The following is a 24,633-nucleotide window of genomic DNA, read 5'->3' as shown; positions in this document are numbered from 1 at the left end:
CCTTTAATTGTTGGTATGTCTGGTTTTCAAAAGTGAAGAAGTTGTGGGTCAGGATGAAGCTGGCTAAGGTAATGAGGAAAGATGTTTTAGGTAGGGTGGCAGGTGATCGGCGTGAAAGGAAGTGCTCCATCGCAGCGAGGCCCTGGACGTGCGGGATATTTGTGTATAAGGAAGTGGCATCAATGGTTACAAGGATGGTTTCTGGGGGTAACGGATTGGGTAAGGATTCCAGGCGTTCGAGAAAGTGGTTGGTGTCTTTGATGAAGGATGGGAGACTGCATGTAATGGGTTGAAGGTGTTGATCTACGTAGGCAGAGATACGTTCTGTGGGGGCTTGGTAACCAGCTACAATGGGGCGGCCGGGATGATTGGGTTTGTGAATTTTAGGAAGAAGGTAGAAGGTAGGGGTGCGGGGTGTCGGTGGGGTCAGGAGGTTGATGGAGTCAGGTGAAAGGTTTTGTAGGGGGCCTAAGGTTCTGAGGATTCTTTGAAGCTCTGCCTGGACATCAGGAATGGGATTACCTTGGCAAACTTTGTATGTGGTGTTGTCTGAAAGCTGACGCAGTCCCTCAGCCACATACTCCCGACGATCAAGTACCACGGTCGTGGAACCCTTGTCCGCCGGAAGAATGACGATGGACCGGTCAGCCTTCAGATCACGGATAGCCTGGGCTTCAGCAGTGGTGATGTTGGGAGTAGGATTAAGGTTTTTTAAGAAGGATTGAGAGGCAAGGCTGGAAGTCAGAAATTCCTGGAAGGTTTGGAGAGGGTGATTTTGAGGAAGAGGAGGTGGGTCCCGCTGTGACGGAGGACGGAACTGTTCCAGGCAGGGTTCAATTTGGATAGTGTCTTGGGGAGTTGGATCATTAGGGGTAGGATTAGGATCATTTTTCTTCGTGGCAAAGTGATACTTCCAGCAGAGAGTACGAGTGTAGGACAGTAAATCTTTGACGAGGGCTGTTTGGTTGAATCTGGGAGTGGGGCTGAAGGTGAGGCCTTTGGATAGGACAGAGGTTTCGGATTGGGAGAGAGGTTTGGAGGAAAGGTTAACTACTGAATTAGGGTGTTGTGGTGCCAGATTGTGTTGATCGGAATTTTGAGGTTTTGGAGGGAGTGGAGCTGGAAGTGGGAGATTGAGTAGATGGGAGAGACTGGGTTTGTGTGCAATGAGAGGTGGTTGAGGTTTGCTGGAAAGGTTGTGAAGGGTGAGTGAGTTGCCTTTCCGGAGGTGGGAAACCAGGAGATTGGATAGTTTTTTGAGGTGAAGGGTGGCATGCTGTTCTAATTGGCGGTTGGCCTGTAGGAGGATGCTCTGAATAGCCGGTGTGGATGTGGGAGAGGAAAGATTGAGGACTTTTATTAAGGATAGGAGTTGACGGGTGTGTTCATTGGCTGAGTTGATGTGTAGGTGAAGGATTAGGTGGGTGAGGGCAATGGATTGTTCAGTTTGGAACTGGTATAGGGACTGATGGAAAGAAGGGTTGCAGCCAGAGATGGGAACTTTAAGTGTGAGGCCTTTGGGGGTTATGCCAAATTTCAGACAAGCCTGAGAAAATAAAATATGTGAGCGTAATCTGGCTAGGGTGAAGGCATGTTTGCGGAGGGAATGTAAATAAAACTTAATGGGGTCATTGTGGGGGTGTTGTGAGGGTGACATGGTATTAGAAGGTGGAAAGTTTAACATGAGGTTGAAATGAAAAAGAAAGATAGAAATATATGGGGAGAGATAAAGGTGAACTAGAAAGCAATTGGAGATCTGGTACGAAAAAAGACGAAAAAGTGTTGGTTAAGTTGATCCTGTGGTGAAATTGGGTTGGTAGACAGCGATGTGCAAAAAGGTTAGGTGGTTGTGTTGCCGCTAAATCACGTTAAAGGACGGAGAAATTCGGGAAAATTTCGAGAAAATTTCGAAAAAACGTATTAAAGGAGTGGTGTTGTGGTGAAAGATTACGAAAATGGGGCTAACAATTGTAGAAATAATGACGTTAAAACCTGTGGGGAGCGGCTAAAATGATCAGTGAAGTGCGAAAAACGGAAGTGGAAATAAAGTTAAAGTTATTAGAACTGGCCGAAATGGTTGTTAAATACGTGAAAGCAGCTGTTATTGAACTAGAAACGGTGGATTTTATAGCAGCGGTAGTGCTGAAGGCGGAAAATAAAATATTTTGGTTATGGTTGGGAAGTGGGTTACGTATTGTTGAGCATATATAGGCGGGATAAAATTGTATAGTAGATTACGGTAAAAGGGGAAGGTGAATACAAAGTGAAACTACTGGTAAAAACAGAAAGAGAAAATAAAGAGAAAAAAGAGAAATAAGACGACAGGAAAGATTTCGAAATGCAAAGGCGACAATAACAAACGTAATTGTTGGTTTCAAATTAATGATATGGTTATAACAGAAGGAAACATTCCACGAAGGAAAAATATACCTAAAAACAAAGACGATGTGACTTACCAAATGAAAGTGCTGGCAGGTCGACAGACACACAAACGAACACAAACATACACACAAAATTCAAGCTTTCGCAACAAACTGTTGCCTCATCAGGAAAGAGGGAAGGAGAGGGAAAGACGAAAGGATGTGGGTTTTAAGGGAGAGTGTAAGGAGTCATTCCAGTCCCGGGAGCGGAAAGACTTACCTTAAGGGGAAAAAAGGACGGGTATACATTCGCACATACACACATATCCATCCACACATATACAGACACAAGCAGACATATTTAAAGACAAAGAGTTTGGGCAGAGATGTCAGACGAGGCAGAAGTGCAGAGGCAAAGATGTTGATGAATGACAGGTGAGGTATGAGTGGAGGAAATTTGAAATTAGCGGAGATTGAGGCCTGGTGGATAACGGGAAGAGAGAATATATTGAAGAGCAAGTTCCCATCTCCGGAGTTCGGATAGGTTGGTGTTAGTAGGAAGTATCCAGATAACCCGGACGGTGTAACACTGCGCCAAGATGTGTTGGTCGTGCACCAAGGCATGTTTAGCCACAGGGTGATCCTCATTACCAACAAACACTGTCTGCCTGTGTCCATTCATGCGAATGGACAGTTTGTTGCTGGTCATTCCCACATAGAATGCATCACAGTGTAGGCAGGTCAGTTGGTAGATCACGTGGGTGCTTTCACACGTGGCTCTGCCTTTGATTGTGTACACCTTCCGGGTTACAGGACTGGAGTAGGTGGTGGTGGGAGGGTGCATGGGACAGGTTTTACACCGGGGGCGGTTACAAGGGTAGGAGCCAGAGGGTAGGGAAGGTGGTTTGGGGATTTCATAGGGATGAACTAAGAGGTTACGAAGGTTAGGTGGACGGCGGAAAGACACTCTTGGTGGAGTGGGGAGGATTTCATGAAGGATGGATCTCATTTCAGGGCAGGATTTGAGGAAGTCGTATCCCTGCTGGAGAGCCACATTCAGAATCTGATCCAGCAGGGATACGACTTCCTCAAATCCTGCCCTGAAATGAGATCCATCCTTCATGAAATCCTCCCCACTCCACCAAGAGTGTCTTTCCGCCGTCCACCTAACCTTCGTAACCTCTTAGTTCATCCCTATGAAATCCCCAAACCACCTTCCCTACCCTCTGGCTCCTACCCTTGTAACCGCCCCCGGTGTAAAACCTGTCCCATGCACCCTCCCACCACCACCTACTCCAGTCCTGTAACCCGGAAGGTGTACACAATCAAAGGCAGAGCCACGTGTGAAAGCACCCACGTGATCTACCAACTGACCTGCCTACACTGTGATGCATTCTATGTGGGAATGACCAGCAACAAACTGTCCATTCGCATGAATGGACACAGGCAGACAGTGTTTGTTGGTAATGAGGATCACCCGGTGGCTAAACATGCCTTGGTGCACGACCAACACATCTTGGCGCAGTGTTACACCGTCCGGGTTATCTGGATACTTCCTACTAACACCAACCTATCCGAACTCCGGAGATGGGAACTTGCTCTTCAATATATTCTCTCTTCCCGTTATCCACCAGGCCTCAATCTCCGCTAATTTCAAATTTCCTCCACTCATACCTCACCTGTCATTCATCAACATCTTTGCCTCTGCACTTCTGCCTCGTCTGACATCTCTGCCCAAACTCTTTGTCTTTAAATATGTCTGCTTGTGTCTGTATATGTGTGGATGGATATGTGTGTATGTGCGAATGTATACCCGTCCTTTTTTCCCCTTAAGGTAAGTCTTTCCGCTCCCGGGACTGGAATGACTCCTTACACTCTCCCTTAAAACCCACATCCTTTCGTCTTTCCCTCTCCTTCCCTCTTTCCTGATGAGGCAACAGTTTGTTGCGAAAGCTTGAATTTTGTGTGTATGTTTGTGTTCGTTTGTGTGTCTGTCGACCTGCCAGCACTTTCATTTGGTAAGTCACATCGTCTTTGTTTTTAGGTATATTTTTCCTTCGTGGAATGTTTCCTTCTGTTATAACCATATCATTAATTTGAAACCAACAATTACGTTTGTTATTGTCGCCTTTGCATTTCGAAATCTTTCCTGTCGTCTTATTTCTCTTTTTTCTCTTTATTTTCTCTTTCTGTTTTTACCAGTAGTTTCACTTTGTATTCACCTTCCCCTTTTACCGTAATCTACTATACAATTTTATCCCGCCTATATATGCTCAACAATACGTAACCCACTTCCCAACCATAACCAAAATATTTTATTTTCCGCCTTCAGCACTACCGCTGCTATAAAATCCACCGTTTCTAGTTCAATAACAGCTGCTTTCACGTATTTAACAACCATTTCGGCCAGTTCTAATAACTTTAACTTTATTTCCACTTCCGTTTTTCGCACTTCACTGATCATTTTAGCCGCTCCCCACAGGTTTTAACGTCATTATTTCTACAATTGTTAGCCCCATTTTCGTAATCTTTCACCACAACACCACTCCTTTAATACGTTTTTTCGAAATTTTCTCGAAATTTTCCCGAATTTCTCCGTCCTTTAACGTGATTTAGCGGCAACACAACCACCTAACCTTTTTGCACATCGCTGTCTACCAACCCAATTTCACCACAGGATCAACTTAACCAACACTTTTTCGTCTTTTTTCGTACCAGATCTCCAATTGCTTTCTAGTTCACCTTTATCTCTCCCCATATATTTCTATCTTTCTTTTTCATTTCAACCTCATGTTAAACTTTCCACCTTCTAATACCATGTCACCCTCACAACACCCCCACAATGACCCCATTAAGTTTTATTTACATTCCCTCCGCAAACATGCCTTCACCCTAGCCAGATTACGCTCACATATTTTATTTTCTCAGGCTTGTCTGAAATTTGGCATAACCCCCAAAGGCCTCACACTTAAAGTTCCCATCTCTGGCTGCAACCCTTCTTTCCATCAGTCCCTATACCAGTTCCAAACTGAACAATCCATTGCCCTCACCCACCTAATCCTTCACCTACACATCAACTCAGCCAATGAACACACCCGTCAACTCCTATCCTTAATAAAAGTCCTCAATCTTTCCTCTCCCACATCCACACCGGCTATTCAGAGCATCCTCCTACAGGCCAACCGCCAATTAGAACAGCATGCCACCCTTCACCTCAAAAAACTATCCAATCTCCTGGTTTCCCACCTCCGGAAAGGCAACTCACTCACCCTTCACAACCTTTCCAGCAAACCTCAACCACCTCTCATTGCACACAAACCCAGTCTCTCCCATCTACTCAATCTCCCACTTCCAGCTCCACTCCCTCCAAAACCTCAAAATTCCGATCAACACAATCTGGCACCACAACACCCTAATTCAGTAGTTAACCTTTCCTCCAAACCTCTCTCCCAATCCGAAACCTCTGTCCTATCCAAAGGCCTCACCTTCAGCCCCACTCCCAGATTCAACCAAACAGCCCTCGTCAAAGATTTACTGTCCTACACTCGTACTCTCTGCTGGAAGTATCACTTTGCCACGAAGAAAAATGATCCTAATCCTACCCCTAATGATCCAACTCCCCAAGACACTATCCAAATTGAACCCTGCCTGGAACAGTTCCGTCCTCCGTCACAGCGGGACCCACCTCCTCTTCCTCAAAATCACCCTCTCCAAACCTTCCAGGAATTTCTGACTTCCAGCCTTGCCTCTCAATCCTTCTTAAAAAACCTTAATCCTACTCCCAACATCACCACTGCTGAAGCCCAGGCTATCCGTGATCTGAAGGCTGACCGGTCCATCGTCATTCTTCCGGCGGACAAGGGTTCCACGACCGTGGTACTTGATCGTCGGGAGTATGTGGCTGAGGGACTGCGTCAGCTTTCAGACAACACCACATACAAAGTTTGCCAAGGTAATCCCATTCCTGATGTCCAGGCAGAGCTTCAAAGAATCCTCAGAACCTTAGGCCCCCTACAAAACCTTTCACCTGACTCCATCAACCTCCTGACCCCACCGACACCCCGCACCCCTACCTTCTACCTTCTTCCTAAAATTCACAAACCCAATCATCCCGGCCGCCCCATTGTAGCTGGTTACCAAGCCCCCACAGAACGTATCTCTGCCTACGTAGATCAACACCTTCAACCCATTACATGCAGTCTCCCATCCTTCATCAAAGACACCAACCACTTTCTCGAACGCCTGGAATCCTTACCCAATCCGTTACCCCCAGAAACCATCCTTGTAACCATTGATGCCACTTCCTTATACACAAATATCCCGCACGTCCAGGGCCTCGCTGCGATGGAGCACTTCCTTTCACGCCGATCACCTGCCACCCTACCTAAAACATCTTTCCTCATTACCTTAGCCAGCTTCATCCTGACCCACAACTTCTTCACTTTTGAAAACCAGACATACCAACAATTAAAGGGAACAGCCATGGGTACCAGGATGGCCCCCTCGTACGCCAACCTATTCATGGGTCGCTTAGAGGAAGCCTTCTTGGTTACCCAGGCCTGCCAACCCAAAGTTTGGTACAGATTTATTGATGACATCTTCATGATCTGGACTCACAGTGAAGAAGAACTCCAGAATTTCCTCTCCAACCTCAACTCCTTTGGTTCCATCAGATTCACCTGGTCCTACTCCAAATCCCATGCCACTTTCCTTGATGTTGACCTTCACCTGTCCAATGGCCAGCTTCACACGTCCGTCCACATCAAACCCACCAACAAGCAACAGTACCTCCATTACGACAGCTGCCACCCATTCCACATCAAACGGTCCCTTCCCTACAGCCTAGGTCTTCGTGGCAAACGAATCTGCTCCAGTCCGGAATCCCTGAAGCATTACACCAACAACCTGACAACAGCTTTCGCATCCCGCAACTACCCTCCCGACCTGGTACAGAAGCAAATAACCAGAGCCACTTCCTCATCCTCTCAAACCCAGAACCTCTCACAGAAGAACCACAAAAGTGCCCCACTTGTGACAGGATACTTTCCGGGACTGGATCAGATTCTGAATGTGGCTCTCCAGCAGGGATACGACTTCCTCAAATCCTGCCCTGAAATGAGATCCATCCTTCATGAAATCCTCCCCACTCCACCAAGAGTGTCTTTCCGCCGTCCACCTAACCTTCGTAACCTCTTAGTTCATCCCTATGAAATCCCCAAACCACCTTCCCTACCCTCTGGCTCCTACCCTTGTAACCGCCCCCGGTGTAAAACCTGTCCCATGCACCCTCCCACCACCACCTACTCCAGTCCTGTAACCCGGAAGGTGTACACAATCAAAGGCAGAGCCACGTGTGAAAGCACCCACGTGATCTACCAACTGACCTGCCTACACTGTGATGCATTCTATGTGGGAATGACCAGCAACAAACTGTCCATTCGCATGAATGGACACAGGCAGACAGTGTTTGTTGGTAATGAGGATCACCCTGTGGCTAAACATGCCTTGGTGCACGACCAACACATCTTGGCGCAGTGTTACACCGTCCGGGTTATCTGGATACTTCCTACTAACACCAACCTATCCGAACTCCGGAGATGGGAACTTGCTCTTCAATATATTCTCTCTTCCCGTTATCCACCAGGCCTCAATCTCCGCTAATTTCAAATTTCCTCCACTCATACCTCACCTGTCATTCATCAACATCTTTGCCTCTGCACTTCTGCCTCGTCTGACATCTCTGCCCAAACTCTTTGTCTTTAAATATGTCTGCTTGTGTCTGTATATGTGTGGATGGATATGTGTGTATGTGCGAATGTATACCCGTCCTTTTTTCCCCTTAAGGTAAGTCTTTCCGCTCCCGGGACTGGAATGACTCCTTACACTCTCCCTTAAAACCCACATCCTTTCGTCTTTCCCTCTCCTTCCCTCTTTCCTGATGAGGCAACAGTTTGTTGCGAAAGCTTGAATTTTGTGTGTATGTTTGTGTTCGTTTGTGTGTCTGTCGACCTGCCAGCACTTTCATTTGGTAAGTCACATCGTCTTTGTTTTTAGGTATATTTTTCCTTCGTGGAATGTTTCCTTCTGTTATAACCATATCATTAATTTGAAACCAACAATTACGTTTGTTATTGTCGCCTTTGCATTTCGAAATCTTTCCTGTCGTCTTATTTCTCTTTTTTCTCTTTATTTTCTCTTTCTGTTTTTACCAGTAGTTTCACTTTGTATTCACCTTCCCCTTTTACCGTAATCTACTATACAATTTTATCCCGCCTATATATGCTCAACAATACGTAACCCACTTCCCAACCATAACCAAAATATTTTATTTTCCGCCTTCAGCACTACCGCTGCTATAAAATCCACCGTTTCTAGTTCAATAACAGCTGCTTTCACGTATTTAACAACCATTTCGGCCAGTTCTAATAACTTTAACTTTATTTCCACTTCCGTTTTTCGCACTTCACTGATCATTTTAGCCGCTCCCCACAGGTTTTAACGTCATTATTTCTACAATTGTTAGCCCCATTTTCGTAATCTTTCACCACAACACCACTCCTTTAATACGTTTTTTCGAAATTTTCTCGAAATTTTCCCGAATTTCTCCGTCCTTTAACGTGATTTAGCGGCAACACAACCACCTAACCTTTTTGCACATCGCTGTCTACCAACCCAATTTCACCACAGGATCAACTTAACCAACACTTTTTCGTCTTTTTTCGTACCAGATCTCCAATTGCTTTCTAGTTCACCTTTATCTCTCCCCATATATTTCTATCTTTCTTTTTCATTTCAACCTCATGTTAAACTTTCCACCTTCTAATACCATGTCACCCTCACAACACCCCCACAATGACCCCATTAAGTTTTATTTACATTCCCTCCGCAAACATGCCTTCACCCTAGCCAGATTACGCTCACATATTTTATTTTCTCAGGCTTGTCTGAAATTTGGCATAACCCCCAAAGGCCTCACACTTAAAGTTCCCATCTCTGGCTGCAACCCTTCTTTCCATCAGTCCCTATACCAGTTCCAAACTGAACAATCCATTGCCCTCACCCACCTAATCCTTCACCTACACATCAACTCAGCCAATGAACACACCCGTCAACTCCTATCCTTAATAAAAGTCCTCAATCTTTCCTCTCCCACATCCACACCGGCTATTCAGAGCATTCTCCTACAGGCCAACCGCCAATTAGAACAGCATGCCACCCTTCACCTCAAAAAACTATCCAATCTCCTGGTTTCCCACCTCCGGAAAGGCAACTCACTCACCCTTCACAACCTTTCCAGCAAACCTCAACCACCTCTCATTGCACACAAACCCAGTCTCTCCCATCTACTCAATCTCCCACTTCCAGCTCCACTCCCTCCAAAACCTCAAAATTCCGATCAACACAATCTGGCACCACAACACCCTAATTCAGTAGTTAACCTTTCCTCCAAACCTCTCTCCCAATCCGAAACCTCTGTCCTATCCAAAGGCCTCACCTTCAGCCCCACTCCCAGATTCAACCAAACAGCCCTCGTCAAAGATTTACTGTCCTACACTCGTACTCTCTGCTGGAAGTATCACTTTGCCACGAAGAAAAATGATCCTAATCCTACCCCTAATGATCCAACTCCCCAAGACACTATCCAAATTGAACCCTGCCTGGAACAGTTCCGTCCTCCGTCACAGCGGGACCCACCTCCTCTTCCTCAAAATCACCCTCTCCAAACCTTCCAGGAATTTCTGACTTCCAGCCTTGCCTCTCAATCCTTCTTAAAAAACCTTAATCCTACTCCCAACATCACCACTGCTGAAGCCCAGGCTATCCGTGATCTGAAGGCTGACCGGTCCATCGTCATTCTTCCGGCGGACAAGGGTTCCACGACCGTGGTACTTGATCGTCGGGAGTATGTGGCTGAGGGACTGCGTCAGCTTTCAGACAACACCACATACAAAGTTTGCCAAGGTAATCCCATTCCTGATGTCCAGGCAGAGCTTCAAAGAATCCTCAGAACCTTAGGCCCCCTACAAAACCTTTCACCTGACTCCATCAACCTCCTGACCCCACCGACACCCCGCACCCCTACCTTCTACCTTCTTCCTAAAATTCACAAACCCAATCATCCCGGCCGCCCCATTGTAGCTGGTTACCAAGCCCCCACAGAACGTATCTCTGCCTACGTAGATCAACACCTTCAACCCATTACATGCAGTCTCCCATCCTTCATCAAAGACACCAACCACTTTCTCGAACGCCTGGAATCCTTACCCAATCCGTTACCCCCAGAAACCATCCTTGTAACCATTGATGCCACTTCCTTATACACAAATATCCCGCACGTCCAGGGCCTCGCTGCGATGGAGCACTTCCTTTCACGCCGATCACCTGCCACCCTACCTAAAACATCTTTCCTCATTACCTTAGCCAGCTTCATCCTGACCCACAACTTCTTCACTTTTGAAAACCAGACATACCAACAATTAAAGGGAACAGCCATGGGTACCAGGATGGCCCCCTCGTACGCCAACCTATTCATGGGTCGCTTAGAGGAAGCCTTCTTGGTTACCCAGGCCTGCCAACCCAAAGTTTGGTACAGATTTATTGATGACATCTTCATGATCTGGACTCACAGTGAAGAAGAACTCCAGAATTTCCTCTCCAACCTCAACTCCTTTGGTTCCATCAGATTCACCTGGTCCTACTCCAAATCCCATGCCACTTTCCTTGATGTTGACCTTCACCTGTCCAATGGCCAGCTTCACACGTCCGTCCACATCAAACCCACCAACAAGCAACAGTACCTCCATTACGACAGCTGCCACCCATTCCACATCAAACGGTCCCTTCCCTACAGCCTAGGTCTTCGTGGCAAACGAATCTGCTCCAGTCCGGAATCCCTGAAGCATTACACCAACAACCTGACAACAGCTTTCGCATCCCGCAACTACCCTCCCGACCTGGTACAGAAGCAAATAACCAGAGCCACTTCCTCATCCTCTCAAACCCAGAACCTCTCACAGAAGAACCACAAAAGTGCCCCACTTGTGACAGGATACTTTCCGGGACTGGATCAGATTCTGAATGTGGCTCTCCAGCAGGGATACGACTTCCTCAAATCCTGCCCTGAAATGAGATCCATCCTTCATGAAATCCTCCCCACTCCACCAAGAGTGTCTTTCCGCCGTCCACCTAACCTTCGTAACCTCTTAGTTCATCCCTATGAAATCCCCAAACCACCTTCCCTACCCTCTGGCTCCTACCCTTGTAACCGCCCCCGGTGTAAAACCTGTCCCATGCACCCTCCCACCACCACCTACTCCAGTCCTGTAACCCGGAAGGTGTACACAATCAAAGGCAGAGCCACGTGTGAAAGCACCCACGTGATCTACCAACTGACCTGCCTACACTGTGATGCATTCTATGTGGGAATGACCAGCAACAAACTGTCCATTCGCATGAATGGACACAGGCAGACAGTGTTTGTTGGTAATGAGGATCACCCTGTGGCTAAACATGCCTTGGTGCACGACCAACACATCTTGGCGCAGTGTTACACCGTCCGGGTTATCTGGATACTTCCTACTAACACCAACCTATCCGAACTCCGGAGATGGGAACTTGCTCTTCAATATATTCTCTCTTCCCGTTATCCACCAGGCCTCAATCTCCGCTAATTTCAAATTTCCTCCACTCATACCTCACCTGTCATTCATCAACATCTTTGCCTCTGCACTTCTGCCTCGTCTGACATCTCTGCCCAAACTCTTTGTCTTTAAATATGTCTGCTTGTGTCTGTATATGTGTGGATGGATATGTGTGTATGTGCGAATGTATACCCGTCCTTTTTTCCCCTTAAGGTAAGTCTTTCCGCTCCCGGGACTGGAATGACTCCTTACACTCTCCCTTAAAACCCACATCCTTTTGTCTTTCCCTCTCCTTCCCTCTTTCCTGATGAGGCAACAGTTTGTTGCGAAAGCTTGAATTTTGTGTGTATGTTTGTGTTCGTTTGTGTGTCTGTCGACCTGCCAGCACTTTCATTTGGTAAGTCACATCGTCTTTGTTTTTAGGTATATATATATATATATATATATATATATATATATATTTATATATATATATATATATATAATAGAGGGAAACATTCCACGTGGGTAAAATATATTTAAAAAGAAAGATGATGAGACTTACCAAACAAAAGCGCTGGCAGGTCGATAGACACACAAACAAACACAAACATACACACAAAATCTAGCTTTCGCAACCAATGGTTGCCTCGTCAGGAAAGAGGGAAGGAGAGGGAAAGACAAAAGGATTTGGGTTTTAAGGGAGAGGGTAAGGAGTCATTCCAATCCCGGGAGCGGAAAGACCTACCCTAGGGGGAAAAAGGACTGGTATACACTCGCACACACACACATATCCATCCTCATATACACAGACACAAGCAGACATTTGTAAAGGCAAAGAGTTTGGGCAGAGATGTCAGTCGGGGCGGATGTACAAAGGCAAAGATGATGTTGAAAGACAGGTGAGGTACGAGCGGCGGCAAATTGAAATTAGAAATTAGCGGAGATTGAGGCCTGGCGGATAGCGAGAAGAGAGGATATGCTGAAGGGCAAGTTCCCATCTCCGGAGTTCTGACAGGTTGGTGTTAGTGGGAAGTATCCAGATAACCCGGACGGTGTAACACTGTGCCAAGATGTGCTGGCCGTGCACCAAGGCATGTTTAGCCACAGGGTGATCCTCATTACCAACAAACACTGTCTGCCTGTGTCCATTCATGCGAATGGACAGTTTGTTGCTGGTCATTCCCACATAGAATGCTTCACAGTGTAGGCATGTCAGTTGGTAAATCACGTGGGTGCTTTCACACGTGGCTCTGCCTTTGATCGTGTACACCTTCCGGGTTGCAGGACTGGAATAGGTGGTGGTGGGAGGGTGCATGGGACAGGTTTTACACCGGGGGCGGTTACAGGGGTAGGAGCCAGAGGGTAGGGAAGGTGGTCTGGGGATTTCATAGGGATGAACTAAGAGGTTGCGAAGGTTAGGTGGACGGCGGAAAGACACTCTTGGTGGAGTGGGGAGGATTTCATGAAGGATGAAGAACCCCAAAAGTGCCCCACTTGTGACAGGATACTTTCCGGGACTGGATCAGATTCTGAATGTGGCTCTCCAGCAGGGATACGACTTCCTCAAATCCTGCCCTGAAATGAGATCCATCCTTCATGAAATCCTCCCCACTCCACCAAGAGTGTCTTTCCGCCGTCCACCTAACCTTCGCAACCTCTTAGTTCATCCCTATGAAATCCCCAGACCACCTTCCCTACCCTCTGGCTCCTACCCCTGTAACCGCCCCCGGTGTAAAACCTGTCCCATGCACCCTCCCACCACCACCTATTCCAGTCCTGCAACCCGGAAGGTGTACACGATCAAAGGCAGAGCCACGTGTGAAAGCACCCACGTGATTTACCAACTGACCTGCCTACACTGTGAAGCGTTCTATGTGGGAATGACCAGCAACAAACTGTCCATTCGCATGAATGGACACAGGCAGACAGTGTTTGTTGGTAATGAGGATCACCCTGTGGCTAAACATGCCTTGGTGCACGGCCAGCACATCTTGGCACAGTGTTACACCGTCCGGGTTATCTGGATACTTCCCACTAACACCAACCTGTCAGAACTCCGGAGATGGGAACTTGCCCTTCAGCATATCCTCTCTTCTCGCTATCCGCCAGGCCTCAATCTCCGCTAATTTCTAATTTCAATTTGCCGCCGCTCGTACCTCACCTGTCTTTCAACATCATCTTTGCCTTTGTACATCCGCCCCGACTGACATCTCTGCCCAAACTCTTTGCCTTTACAAATGTCTGCTTGTGTCTGTGTATATGAGGATGGATATGTGTGTGTGTGCGAGTGTATACCAGTCCTTTTTTCCCCCTAGGGTAGGTCTTTCCGCTCCCGGGATTGGAATGACTCCTTACCCTCTCCCTTAAAACCCAAATCCTTTTGTCTTTCCCTCTCCTTCCCTCTTTCCTGACGAGGCAACCATTGGTTGCGAAAGCTAGATTTTGTGTGTATGTTTGTGTTTGTTTGTGTGTCTATCGACCTGCCAGCGCTTTTGTTTGGTAAGTCACATCATCTTTGTTTTTAGATATATATATATATATATATATATATATATATATATATATATATATATATATATATATTATTGGTTGTTATTTGTTGTGATGGTTGAAGTGATCATTATAGCAAGCTGAAATCTACAGATACCAGTATTCAAATGCTGGCCCCTGTTTTGACCAGAACTAGGTGGACTCTTCCTAAACATTGGTCAGCAGCTTGAAGATGGCGTAGCAAATCGCCAAAACTGGTAATTAAATAAAATAAGATTGGAAACTGGACCACTTGCTGAAAGGTGTTTGATTTGACACACTGTATCGAACAGCTTGAGTCCTGCAACCATCTCTGAAAAGATGTACATACAGATTCTTGATGTTAGTTCTTTTATAGTTGTGGGTGGACATTACACCATTGACCTGATGAGGTAGTACCACTGATACTTTGTAAGACAGCACCTCATCGTTCCTTTGTAGCTTCATTGAGCTCAAAAACATATGAACATATAATATCAAGTTTTCTTGTCCTTTATTAAAAAAACTATGCTCACTTAGATTTTCACTATTATTTACATGACTGTTTGTAGTATATTTATTTGTCAATTTACAAAATGATAAATATCAAGATATATCTGTCATCACCTAATCTTGGAAAGTCAGATGATTGCGATAGCAGCAACATCCAATACATTCACGAGTGGCCTATGACAGGATGTTAAGCTCTCTTTAGACATCACAGTGACATCCTGTCACCCATTTGAAGCATATTTCATCAGGTACAATGCAGTCTATTTTAGATCTGAAAATTATACTTACAAGTGATATTTTATGATTTTTAGCGAGGTGTCCTTATTTGGAAAAGAGAACTGAGATCAAAGCAATATTTGCCAATAGAGGGAATGTGCACTCAACTTGCCAACATTATCAATGAAGTATCATAATTTACTTAAGCTCTAAAGTAAACACTTCCTTTTTAAATTTATTTCTCCACTACATTGTAGTTAGTTTGGAAGCCATGAACTGAGGCTTTGTTGTGGTCAGTTATACCAGTACATTCATCCATGACATGTTATCACATGTTCAGAATGAAGGAGTTAATAACTTCTTCCTGTCATTCACAAGACTCTGCATCTCTAAACTTTTATTCTGCTAAAATTATCTTTTTTGTTTACATCATCCCAGGTTCCTTGTCACAGTAATAATTAGAGAACAGCTCATTGGGGGTCAGCTTTTGTATATCATTCATGTGGATACCCTAGCATATCCAGTTGTCATGTGATAATCTTTGTTGTATCATATGTGGAGAACATTATAAATTTCATCAACATTTTCTGTATTCAGAATTTTCACAAGGAAAGAATACATTTTATGCAGTAGTTTTATAACTGTTTGCCACCTGACATATGGTCTCATACCACTCGGATTGTGCAAGTGCTCCAGTGACATATTTTTAATGCCCATCTCCTTAATATCTTACATATGCCCACTGTAGCACTTACATCAATGAAACTTCTGCTTCAGAACCCTAAACAATGCCTGCAAGAGGTACTGGATTTCATTTTGCTGTATTATTTTTTGCCATTGGCCACTGAAATCATAGTTGTTAAAACAATTGTTGAGTGCCACTATATAAGTCTGTGTGGTTGTCTAATATGCTATGTGTGTTATCCTCACCCCCAGCCACCTTCTCATTTGAGTCACTTCCAATCATTGAGAGCATTGAGAGTGGATGGTGTCTATAGTGTTACAATTTCTGATTGACTACCAACAAGCAACAGCTATTCTTACAGTCAGAATTTTACTTATGGTGCTGGTATTACACATAATATATAAATAGTGAAGAAATTAGGTTAAAAGTAGCATAATCTTTCCATAATTTCATTGTATATTTTTGGATTGTATCAGTTTATTGTGTTCAGTGATAATTTTGATTCTTTCTCATTTTCAGTGTTATAAAAGAATTCTGCAACTAGACCCAGAAAATGTTCAAGGGCTGCACAATCTTTGTGTTGTGTATGTTGAGCGTGGAAATCTCCTGAAAGCAGAAACATGCCTGCTTCGTGCCCATCGACTTGCACCTGAAGAGGATTATGTTTTACGCCATCTTGGTATTGTACAGTCACGTATTAATAAGCTACAACTCCGGCAAGATCCAGATGCACTGGCAGCAGCAGCAGCCAGTGATGATGGATTTTCATTTGAAGATCCAGTATCTACAGAAGGCAGGTTGCCCATTGAAAACAGAAGCATTGACTCAGCATCAGCCGAAGGCAGTGAGACAAAATTAGCGGATAATGCTGCAAGTCAAAGGGTACACGAGACAGGACAGAAGAATGTACCTCATGGAAGGAATAGTATTCCGGAGTCCTTCAGTCCAGCATTCGTCGAGTACCCCAAGAAAGATACACGCAGGAAGACAGTAATGAGCCGTAACACAGAAATGAATAGGTTGTCATCATCTTAGCACATAGGAATGATCCTTAGTTATTGCAGACACAAAAATAATACTGTATAGATTTTTGTTTCTATGTGAAGGACTATTTTTGTGCATCTAACAATGTAAGACTGGAAGGGTGGTGTTGGCACATCCAGTAGTAGCATCAAATGATTTTATTTCAGTTCAGACAGAGTATGTATGTCCACATATTTTGTCATCTATCCAATAGTCACATCCTTCTGCCTGTCCCTGTCCCTTTATTTATATCTGCATCTGTTAACCTCTTGGATTGATGGATGGATGACAGTAGAGAAATTGGCAAATCATTCTATCAAACCAAATTGTCATGTTCCACAATGAATTTTTAACATCCAATAAATAGTAAGTAGAGTCCGCTCAGGATATAGCTGTGATGTGCAGTGACCAGTTTTCGTCAAAAGTACTGGGCGAGTTCATTCATTTGTTCAGAAGTGGAGTGTACACCTGATTTTGCCCAGTCAACGACATGCTGTGAAGATAGAATCAAGGCACATGCCGTACAGTATTTCTCAAACAATTTTACAGAAACTATTTGGTAAAAAAAATTCGTTATTGCATTACTTGTAGGTTTTTATGTCAGCTTCATGATGATGTGGCACCATTTCATTAATGGTCATAGTTACTGTTATATTTCCATTTAAGTAAGACACTGAACAAAATTCAAAAAATGAAAAACAGGGGTCGCTACGATTTTGTGTTTCGTACATATTACATAATATGTTGCTATGTATGAAATTCAGCTAATATATTGAATTTTTCAGTAGACTTGGCTGAAGGTCCCCGTCATCAATCTCAAGAAAACTGATCTGATGTAGCACATTGATTTGCAGTCATATGTGTCAGCAATAAAGCCATAAAGAAATAGCCACAACATTCTTTGTATTTCATAAATTGTGTGAGATATCGAAAAGAGATTTGGAATATGATAGCAAGCAAAGAAGAGAGTATTTTGCCACATGGTTATTATGCAAAACTCTATCTACCATGTTAGTCCATTAACTACAGACCTTTCTAGGGAAATAATGTAGTTTTTAAGGGTAGTCAATAGCTGGTGTTACAAAAAAGTTGCTGGGTTTGGAACGACATAACAGAAGAGATGGCACAAATTATTTTTATACCGAGGATATGTTTTTTCATAAGCTATTAACCTTAGTTTTCCTCATTTCCTAACTTAATAAACTATGTTTTCAGAATTCTCTTGCAGTTACATCTGCACAAGACATTAGTGAGGTGATATTATGTAAACTCTGCTGCATTTTGGGGAAAAAAGCAAATTTTAATATGGTAACAAGAGAAATGTAGGTTTTACAGCAAATTTGCCACTCATGATGCTTCTCTGAAAATTACACATGGTAAAAAAGCCAGGCAAAAATAAATCAAGGCTTTTGTTGCATTATAAGTGGAATTCTTTCTAGATACCAACCAAATCAGGGGTGACAGTAGATATTTTTGAATTGTCACCGTGCAAGTGTGGGCATGGAGGGACTCCACTTAATATTTACAGAAAATGTGAGTACAGACTTCAGTTTAGAACAGTACTTCCCCTCCAGTGCTCAGCTTTTCCCATACATCACCTGCCCGCAACCCCTACCACTACCAGTCTCACCATGCTTGCCCTGCCTGTTGTGCATCTACCAGCCACATTATTCTCCATGGATTCTAATGAAGAGTTTCATGGCTTATTTCTAATTGGGGTGCTGTGAAAGCATTTTTATCCTCTAAAGCTTCTTTTAGTGAGGGCTCACATTTTATTGAAAATTACTTCTTGTTAAAGTTTCATTCCATATTTTGGGGAGATATTTCTGTATTGTTTTAGTGGAACTCAATCAGAAACAGAGAATTCATAGATGGAAGCCCACCAGTTGATGAAAAACTGTCTGCTCATCTGATAGGTTGTTATGTACATCATTACCAGTTGTGGGATGTTATATGTGATCGCTATGCTAGTTTGTATTGACTGAAAAGAAATTCAGTCTTACAGCAGAATATCATATCATGCTAGATCAACTAAAGGGCATAGGATGAAGCATCTGTTTGTAATAAGAACTATTTAAATACTTCTGTCTTCCTTATATCAATTTTAGAAGAGGATATTTGCATTTTATACAAAAGAACAACAAACAATATAAACATTACCTTATTAAAATTTGTACATAATTGGTAGGCTGACAGTCATCAAAGTAGGTTACCTGATGGAAAAATTAACAGAATGTGAGGGGCTGTCAGACAGTACTCTGTTAATAGGTAGATAGGGCTGCACAGATGTCAACTAACTCTTATATTCCTGAACATACAAAGGTTTGTGCCCCATGCTGACACAAAAATATGAAAGTAAGGACTACTTACATAATAATTGTTTGTACATGCAAAGAAAAGATTTTAAGCAGTGGCCATGTCCTACAGGTGCATTTATGGATTATTAAAATATATCTATACATTGTAACACAGTGCTGTTAAGGACAAATTGTTTTGTAGGAACATTACTTTACTTTCTACACATTTTTTGTGGATTTACCTATAAACTGACACCTTCCATTAGAAAATGTCAAGGCAATCAGATCTTGCATACTCTGTCTGAAATTTTTAATACTGATGTGCATTTTGCCACACACCATCACTTTTTATTCATTCTTTATATTTTATTCATTTGGTAATTACCTTTGCATTTCAGTAATAAATTATTTCCATGCTTCAGATAACCCCTGAGTAAAACTGATGTGGATGAAAGTGTATGGCCTCTTTCCCAAACTCATTTTTTTCTGTTGGCTTTAATTTTATAATATTCATGTTCCAATGCTTGAAGTGGAAACTTAGTGCCAGCAAAGCAGTTAATTGAGATTTGCTTTCTACAACTATATTCTGTGTAGATTATATTTGTTCTGTAAACAAAGTTTTTGAGGAAATTCCATATTTATTTTTATGGAGAACTAGTTTTCTGGCAAGTACTGACATTATCACAGTTTTAGTGCACAGTAAGATGAGTTCCTATTGCTTTAGTGTTTTATGAAATGTATTATTGGATATATGTGTTGTACAACTTTTCAGTATTGCAATGTACTGTTTCAAAGTATTTTTAGAAATGTGATTCAGCTTCTTCTTTTTTTTCTAACAATAAGCTTTTCTTGTGCAATAGTATATTTAGTTACGAGTGAAGTGGAAAAAGTACATTTATTTTTAATGTTGGCAATGGACAAATAAAGATGCTTCCTATTTCCTCTGAATAGTTTTGTGTGTGTGTGTGTGTGTGTGTGTGTGTGTGTGTGTGTGTGTGTTTAAGGCAGCTAGTGTACTGGCAGGTATTCACACTGTTGTTCCTGTTATGTTTGTTGCAACAGTTACAACAGTGTTAATATAGTCTTTTTGAAAAATTGCTGCATATAAAAATGAGTTCAGCTGCCAAGATGTACTGGAAGGCTGATGTGAATTGTAAGATTTTTTTGATATAAACAACTATTTTTCAATTTCCATTAGTCTATAAATTGAAGCTGTATGTGGAATTATTCTGCAAATCAAAGAATATGCACACACAATTTTCTGTACACAGTTACATGTAATTTTTTGTTGTATATTGTAAAATGTTCAAAATGTTCCCAGGAGTACTTTCTTCAGGCTGATTCATACTGCTACTTATGTTTATAAATATTTGGAAAACACATCTGACTATGTCAGTAATCCACTATGTTATTCATTGTAGGTTTGAAGAGTCACAAGTCTAAAACATTATGCATTGCTATAATATATCAAATATTGCCATACATTTTGCTTTTTTCCCTTTCATAAGAACTATTTTTCCCAGCCTTCCTCTCTGTTACAATACTGCATTCTGTAGGAATTCTATCAACTTACTACAGTATGAAATAAATTCACCCAAGGAACTGAGTGCTGAAGAGAAAAAAGGTCAACATTTTTGTAGTTGTCATGCACATACTATGTCTTCAAATGCAACTCAAAAGTATATTTGTAAGTGGTGGGTATAAATTTAGACTGATAACCTTGACACTCAGAGATTGAATAAAATATGAGAGTTGTTACAATGAAATTATTAATTTTTCAAGAACCTATTGAGAAATTTAGCAAATGTTATGTGAACAACTTACTATTACCAAACAATCTTTTGCCCTAATCTTTTTTCCTCCTTTCATGTGATGTAAGACACTTGTTCCTCTTGTCTATCAGTGCTCTTAGCCATCTAGTTATTGCATCAGGATAATGTCTCGTCTACAGATTTCATGATAAACATGGTATTTTGTAAACAGAATCTCTGCAAGTGATAACTGAAAAGTGATATATGATCTGAATGAAAATCTTGATGCAAATTTTTTTGTGAATTCAGGGAACTTTTTGAACTATGAAGTGCAATTTCTATTTTTTAAATTGCAGTTTGCTTTGTTTCATTGGTATATTTTGGTACTCCTACTTTATCTCTGGATCTCAGTCATCTTTTAATTATGTGGTTAAGATTTCAGTATTTACTAATCAAAGTATGCGTGATAGTTTACCTCTCAGTTTAAACACTGATTCTTAGGCAGTGGCATATAAAACTTGAATTGAATGAACTTTTGTACTGAGAGGATAGGTCTTGTGATTCCAGAGCACACACAGATGATTTTTAAAGAATATAAATATTTATATATATATATATAAATGTGTATATGGTGCCTTGTACAAATGAAAAATTTCTAAGGCAAAGATGAGTTTTTGTAAGATATGATAAATATTTTTATATGTTTGTGAGAGCTAAATGTTCAGGAAGCTAATAAAAAATATATGTTAAATATAGCAGCTAAAATGAAATATTTAAGTGGTGTTGAGAGGTTTAATGACATATAGATTAACCTTTAAAGAGTAGTATAGAGGCAGTGTGATAAATGTGTTTTGTATTCATTATATGTACACTGTGTTGTATGGTAACTGTAGTTTTATATCAGAGCAGTTGGATATAAAATTTTGATCAGTTTTCTTATTCTTCCAGTTATTCTTGTGTTGGGATTTGACTTTTTCTCATGGCTGGGCTTCCTTCATAGATGCTGAGAATTCTTTCCTGCTCCATACAGAAAACATCACTTTAAATTATTCAGAAATATGTTTGAAAGAGAAACATAACTGTTAGTGTTCTTCGGTATATTGTGATTGTGTAAGAACTCATTTTATGCATTGTGAATTTGATACAAGAAAGCTGATCATGTTCTATCCAATTGCCTTATTAAATGTTTTCTGCCAACTGCAACCTATTGAAACAGCTGCTAATATGATTGCTCAGAGATCTATTTTCAAAAATATAGAAGACAAATTTTATCTTATACATGAACAGATGGTCCCATTGGACATTGGCAGATTATAAGAGTTTTGTTGATTTTCTGAAGTCAAAAACCATTGTCTGTTTCATTTTAAATGGGTATTTATTATGTGGATAAATTTGTCATATTTTGGACCCTAAGTTTACCACAGAATATTTTCAGTCACTGTGATGTTAATGTGGTGAATTTATTGGGTCTCATATTTGAAAGAGATACTTAGTCCATATAGCAACACTGATTTTGTCACAAGTTTTCATTTTATTACTGGAGTTGTCAGTTACGTTAGATCTCTTTATTTCAACCCTTTTGTCTGCTTTTTAAATTTTCCGTTATTGATAAAATATATAAAACTCCCATAAAGGAGAGGAAAAATCCATTATGGTTAGGGCAATCAGTAAAATACTTATTAGACTATAATGTACAATCCAATAGGATGCATCATGCATGTTATTGAAAATTATAGCATCATGTAATGTCAGCTGTGACAATCCTTGTTCCAGGAATGAATCATAATTATATACAGAATGTGAAAAGAGATTTCAAAATAAAGAAATAAATGTATATGGAGAATGTCCACTGTCCAGTTTAGAAAAATAAAATAAAATTGATATATATCCAGAGAAGTGTGGACTGCATTGTCTAATTGTGACAGATGTAATAAAATCCAGAATTGTGTTATACTTTAAATCACTGTGTAATTTATAATAAAAAAAATAAAACTGTATGCTGGACATGTATTTTGAAGTTCTCAGACATTCATGAACTAATACTGTTACACGTCCTACATCATATCCCAGTTTAGCATTTCCCCTTTATGACTAACCCGTTAATGGAGACATTGCCATTTATCACAGCTGCTTACTATTAAAAATAGTCATTATTGTGTTGGGTAAATTTTAGATACTTAATCAAAATATTGATTAAATTTGAGCAAAAATTGTCTGAAATGCCAGTCGCATGAAAAGGAAAATTCATGTAAAAAAAAAAAAAAAAAAAAAAAAAAAAAGGGAAGGAGAATTCTGCCCAGTACCTACCCGCAGGAGGCTGAATTTTTAGTACTGCTGGTAACACAATAGAAGTGCACAAAGCTATCCTAGCTTTTGAAACCATTACTTCCTTTCTGAAGGAGGAAAGAGGGATAGTTTAGGATAGCTTAAAAGGGTGGAGAGGAAGAGGCAGTGTATTTGTCAGGGTCAAGATGGGCAAGGATTGATCAGGTAAACTAAAGGAGGGATTATAAAATCTTCTCGGGCTTCCAGCTGCATCAAGTGGTTAAAACCCCAGTGGAAGCCAAAGAAGAATTTATTAATTATATTGCCACAAGACCATGCATTCGTATAAAGGAGGGATTGTGAGAAGGATGGGCTGCAGCCAAAGGTGGAGGATTTTTTATGTGAGGCATTCCTAACAGTAACAAAAGTTAAGCAATACTGTAAGAATAGTATGTGGTCTAATTCTCTTTTCAGTACATTCTTATCTTTTACTGCTGTCTTCACCCAATCATTCCACCAATGTGGCACTCATTTTTCCCACAGGTGTCCCTGGCTTCTTTAATGAGAGTCTCAGTTTTGGTAATTTCACTGTTATTTGTGCTTAATAGTTCCTTTTCTCTTCCATGACCTTCATCAGCCATGTCTTAGTCTTTGGCATTCTCTCTCTCTCTCTCTCTCTCTCTCTCTCTCTCTCTCTCACTTGAACATCTTTTCTCTCTCTCTCTCTCTCTCTCTCTCTCTCTCACTTGAACATCTTTTCTCTCTCTCTCTCTCTCTCTCTCTCTCTCTCTCTCTCTCTCTCTCACTTGAACATCTTTTAGGTCAGCAATTAATAGCCGGTGGTCACTATCTAGGCAGTCACTGGGTACGATTTTAACATCTGTAACATACTGACCAGCTTTTCTATCAGTGATGGTGAATTTTATCATAGTCTTGAACTTGCCATCCCATCATCTGTATCTCATTATTTTTTGACTTTCCCTCTTCTGATACCATCTGTGCTGTATGGTTACGTTCATTAACACAGAAATAATTTAGGTTCTCTCCTTCCGGATTTGTGATCCCATAACCATGAGGACTGTTGCTGTTTTCTCATCCTAATCTTTCTTTATCAACTTGAGCATTCAAATCGTCTATAATGATGGTGTTCTTCTGTTATTTGTTCTTCAAGTTCATTAACGAAAATACTTTTTCTCCTCCATTGTACACCCTGTCTGAGGTGCATATGCTTGCAAACCAGTAAGTATTACAAGCCTTGAGTCTCATATGGATGATACTTTCATTCAAGTTTTTAATGTATGTCTATATCTTTATGGAGGCCATCTCCTATCTGTCGATTCACCATTGTTATCACTCCAGTATAGCACATATCCATTTCTCAGTGATTTCTTC

At 41.7% G+C, this 24,633-nt stretch overlaps 1 protein-coding gene across 1 annotated transcript in view; it reads left to right on the top strand.

Moving 5' to 3' along the window:
• The window catches only part of LOC126094525 (protein O-mannosyl-transferase Tmtc3), a 115,613-nt gene extending 92,627 nt beyond the window's left edge, over window positions 1–22,986 (top strand). The window contains exon 16 of the mRNA XM_049908941.1: window positions 16,425–22,986. Within this exon, the coding sequence (XP_049764898.1) occupies window positions 16,425–16,940 (516 nt within the window). The 3' untranslated portion in view covers window positions 16,941–22,986. The remainder of the gene's footprint in view (window positions 1–16,424) is intronic.
• The last annotated feature ends 1,647 nt before the right edge of the window (window positions 22,987–24,633 follow it).

Source organism: Schistocerca cancellata, chromosome 8 (genome assembly GCF_023864275.1).
Source record: "Schistocerca cancellata isolate TAMUIC-IGC-003103 chromosome 8, iqSchCanc2.1, whole genome shotgun sequence".
Classification (NCBI taxonomy): domain Eukaryota; kingdom Metazoa; phylum Arthropoda; class Insecta; order Orthoptera; family Acrididae; genus Schistocerca; species Schistocerca cancellata.
The sequence above is the reverse complement of the archived record's forward strand: the minus strand, read 5'-3'. Positions and strand labels throughout refer to the sequence as shown.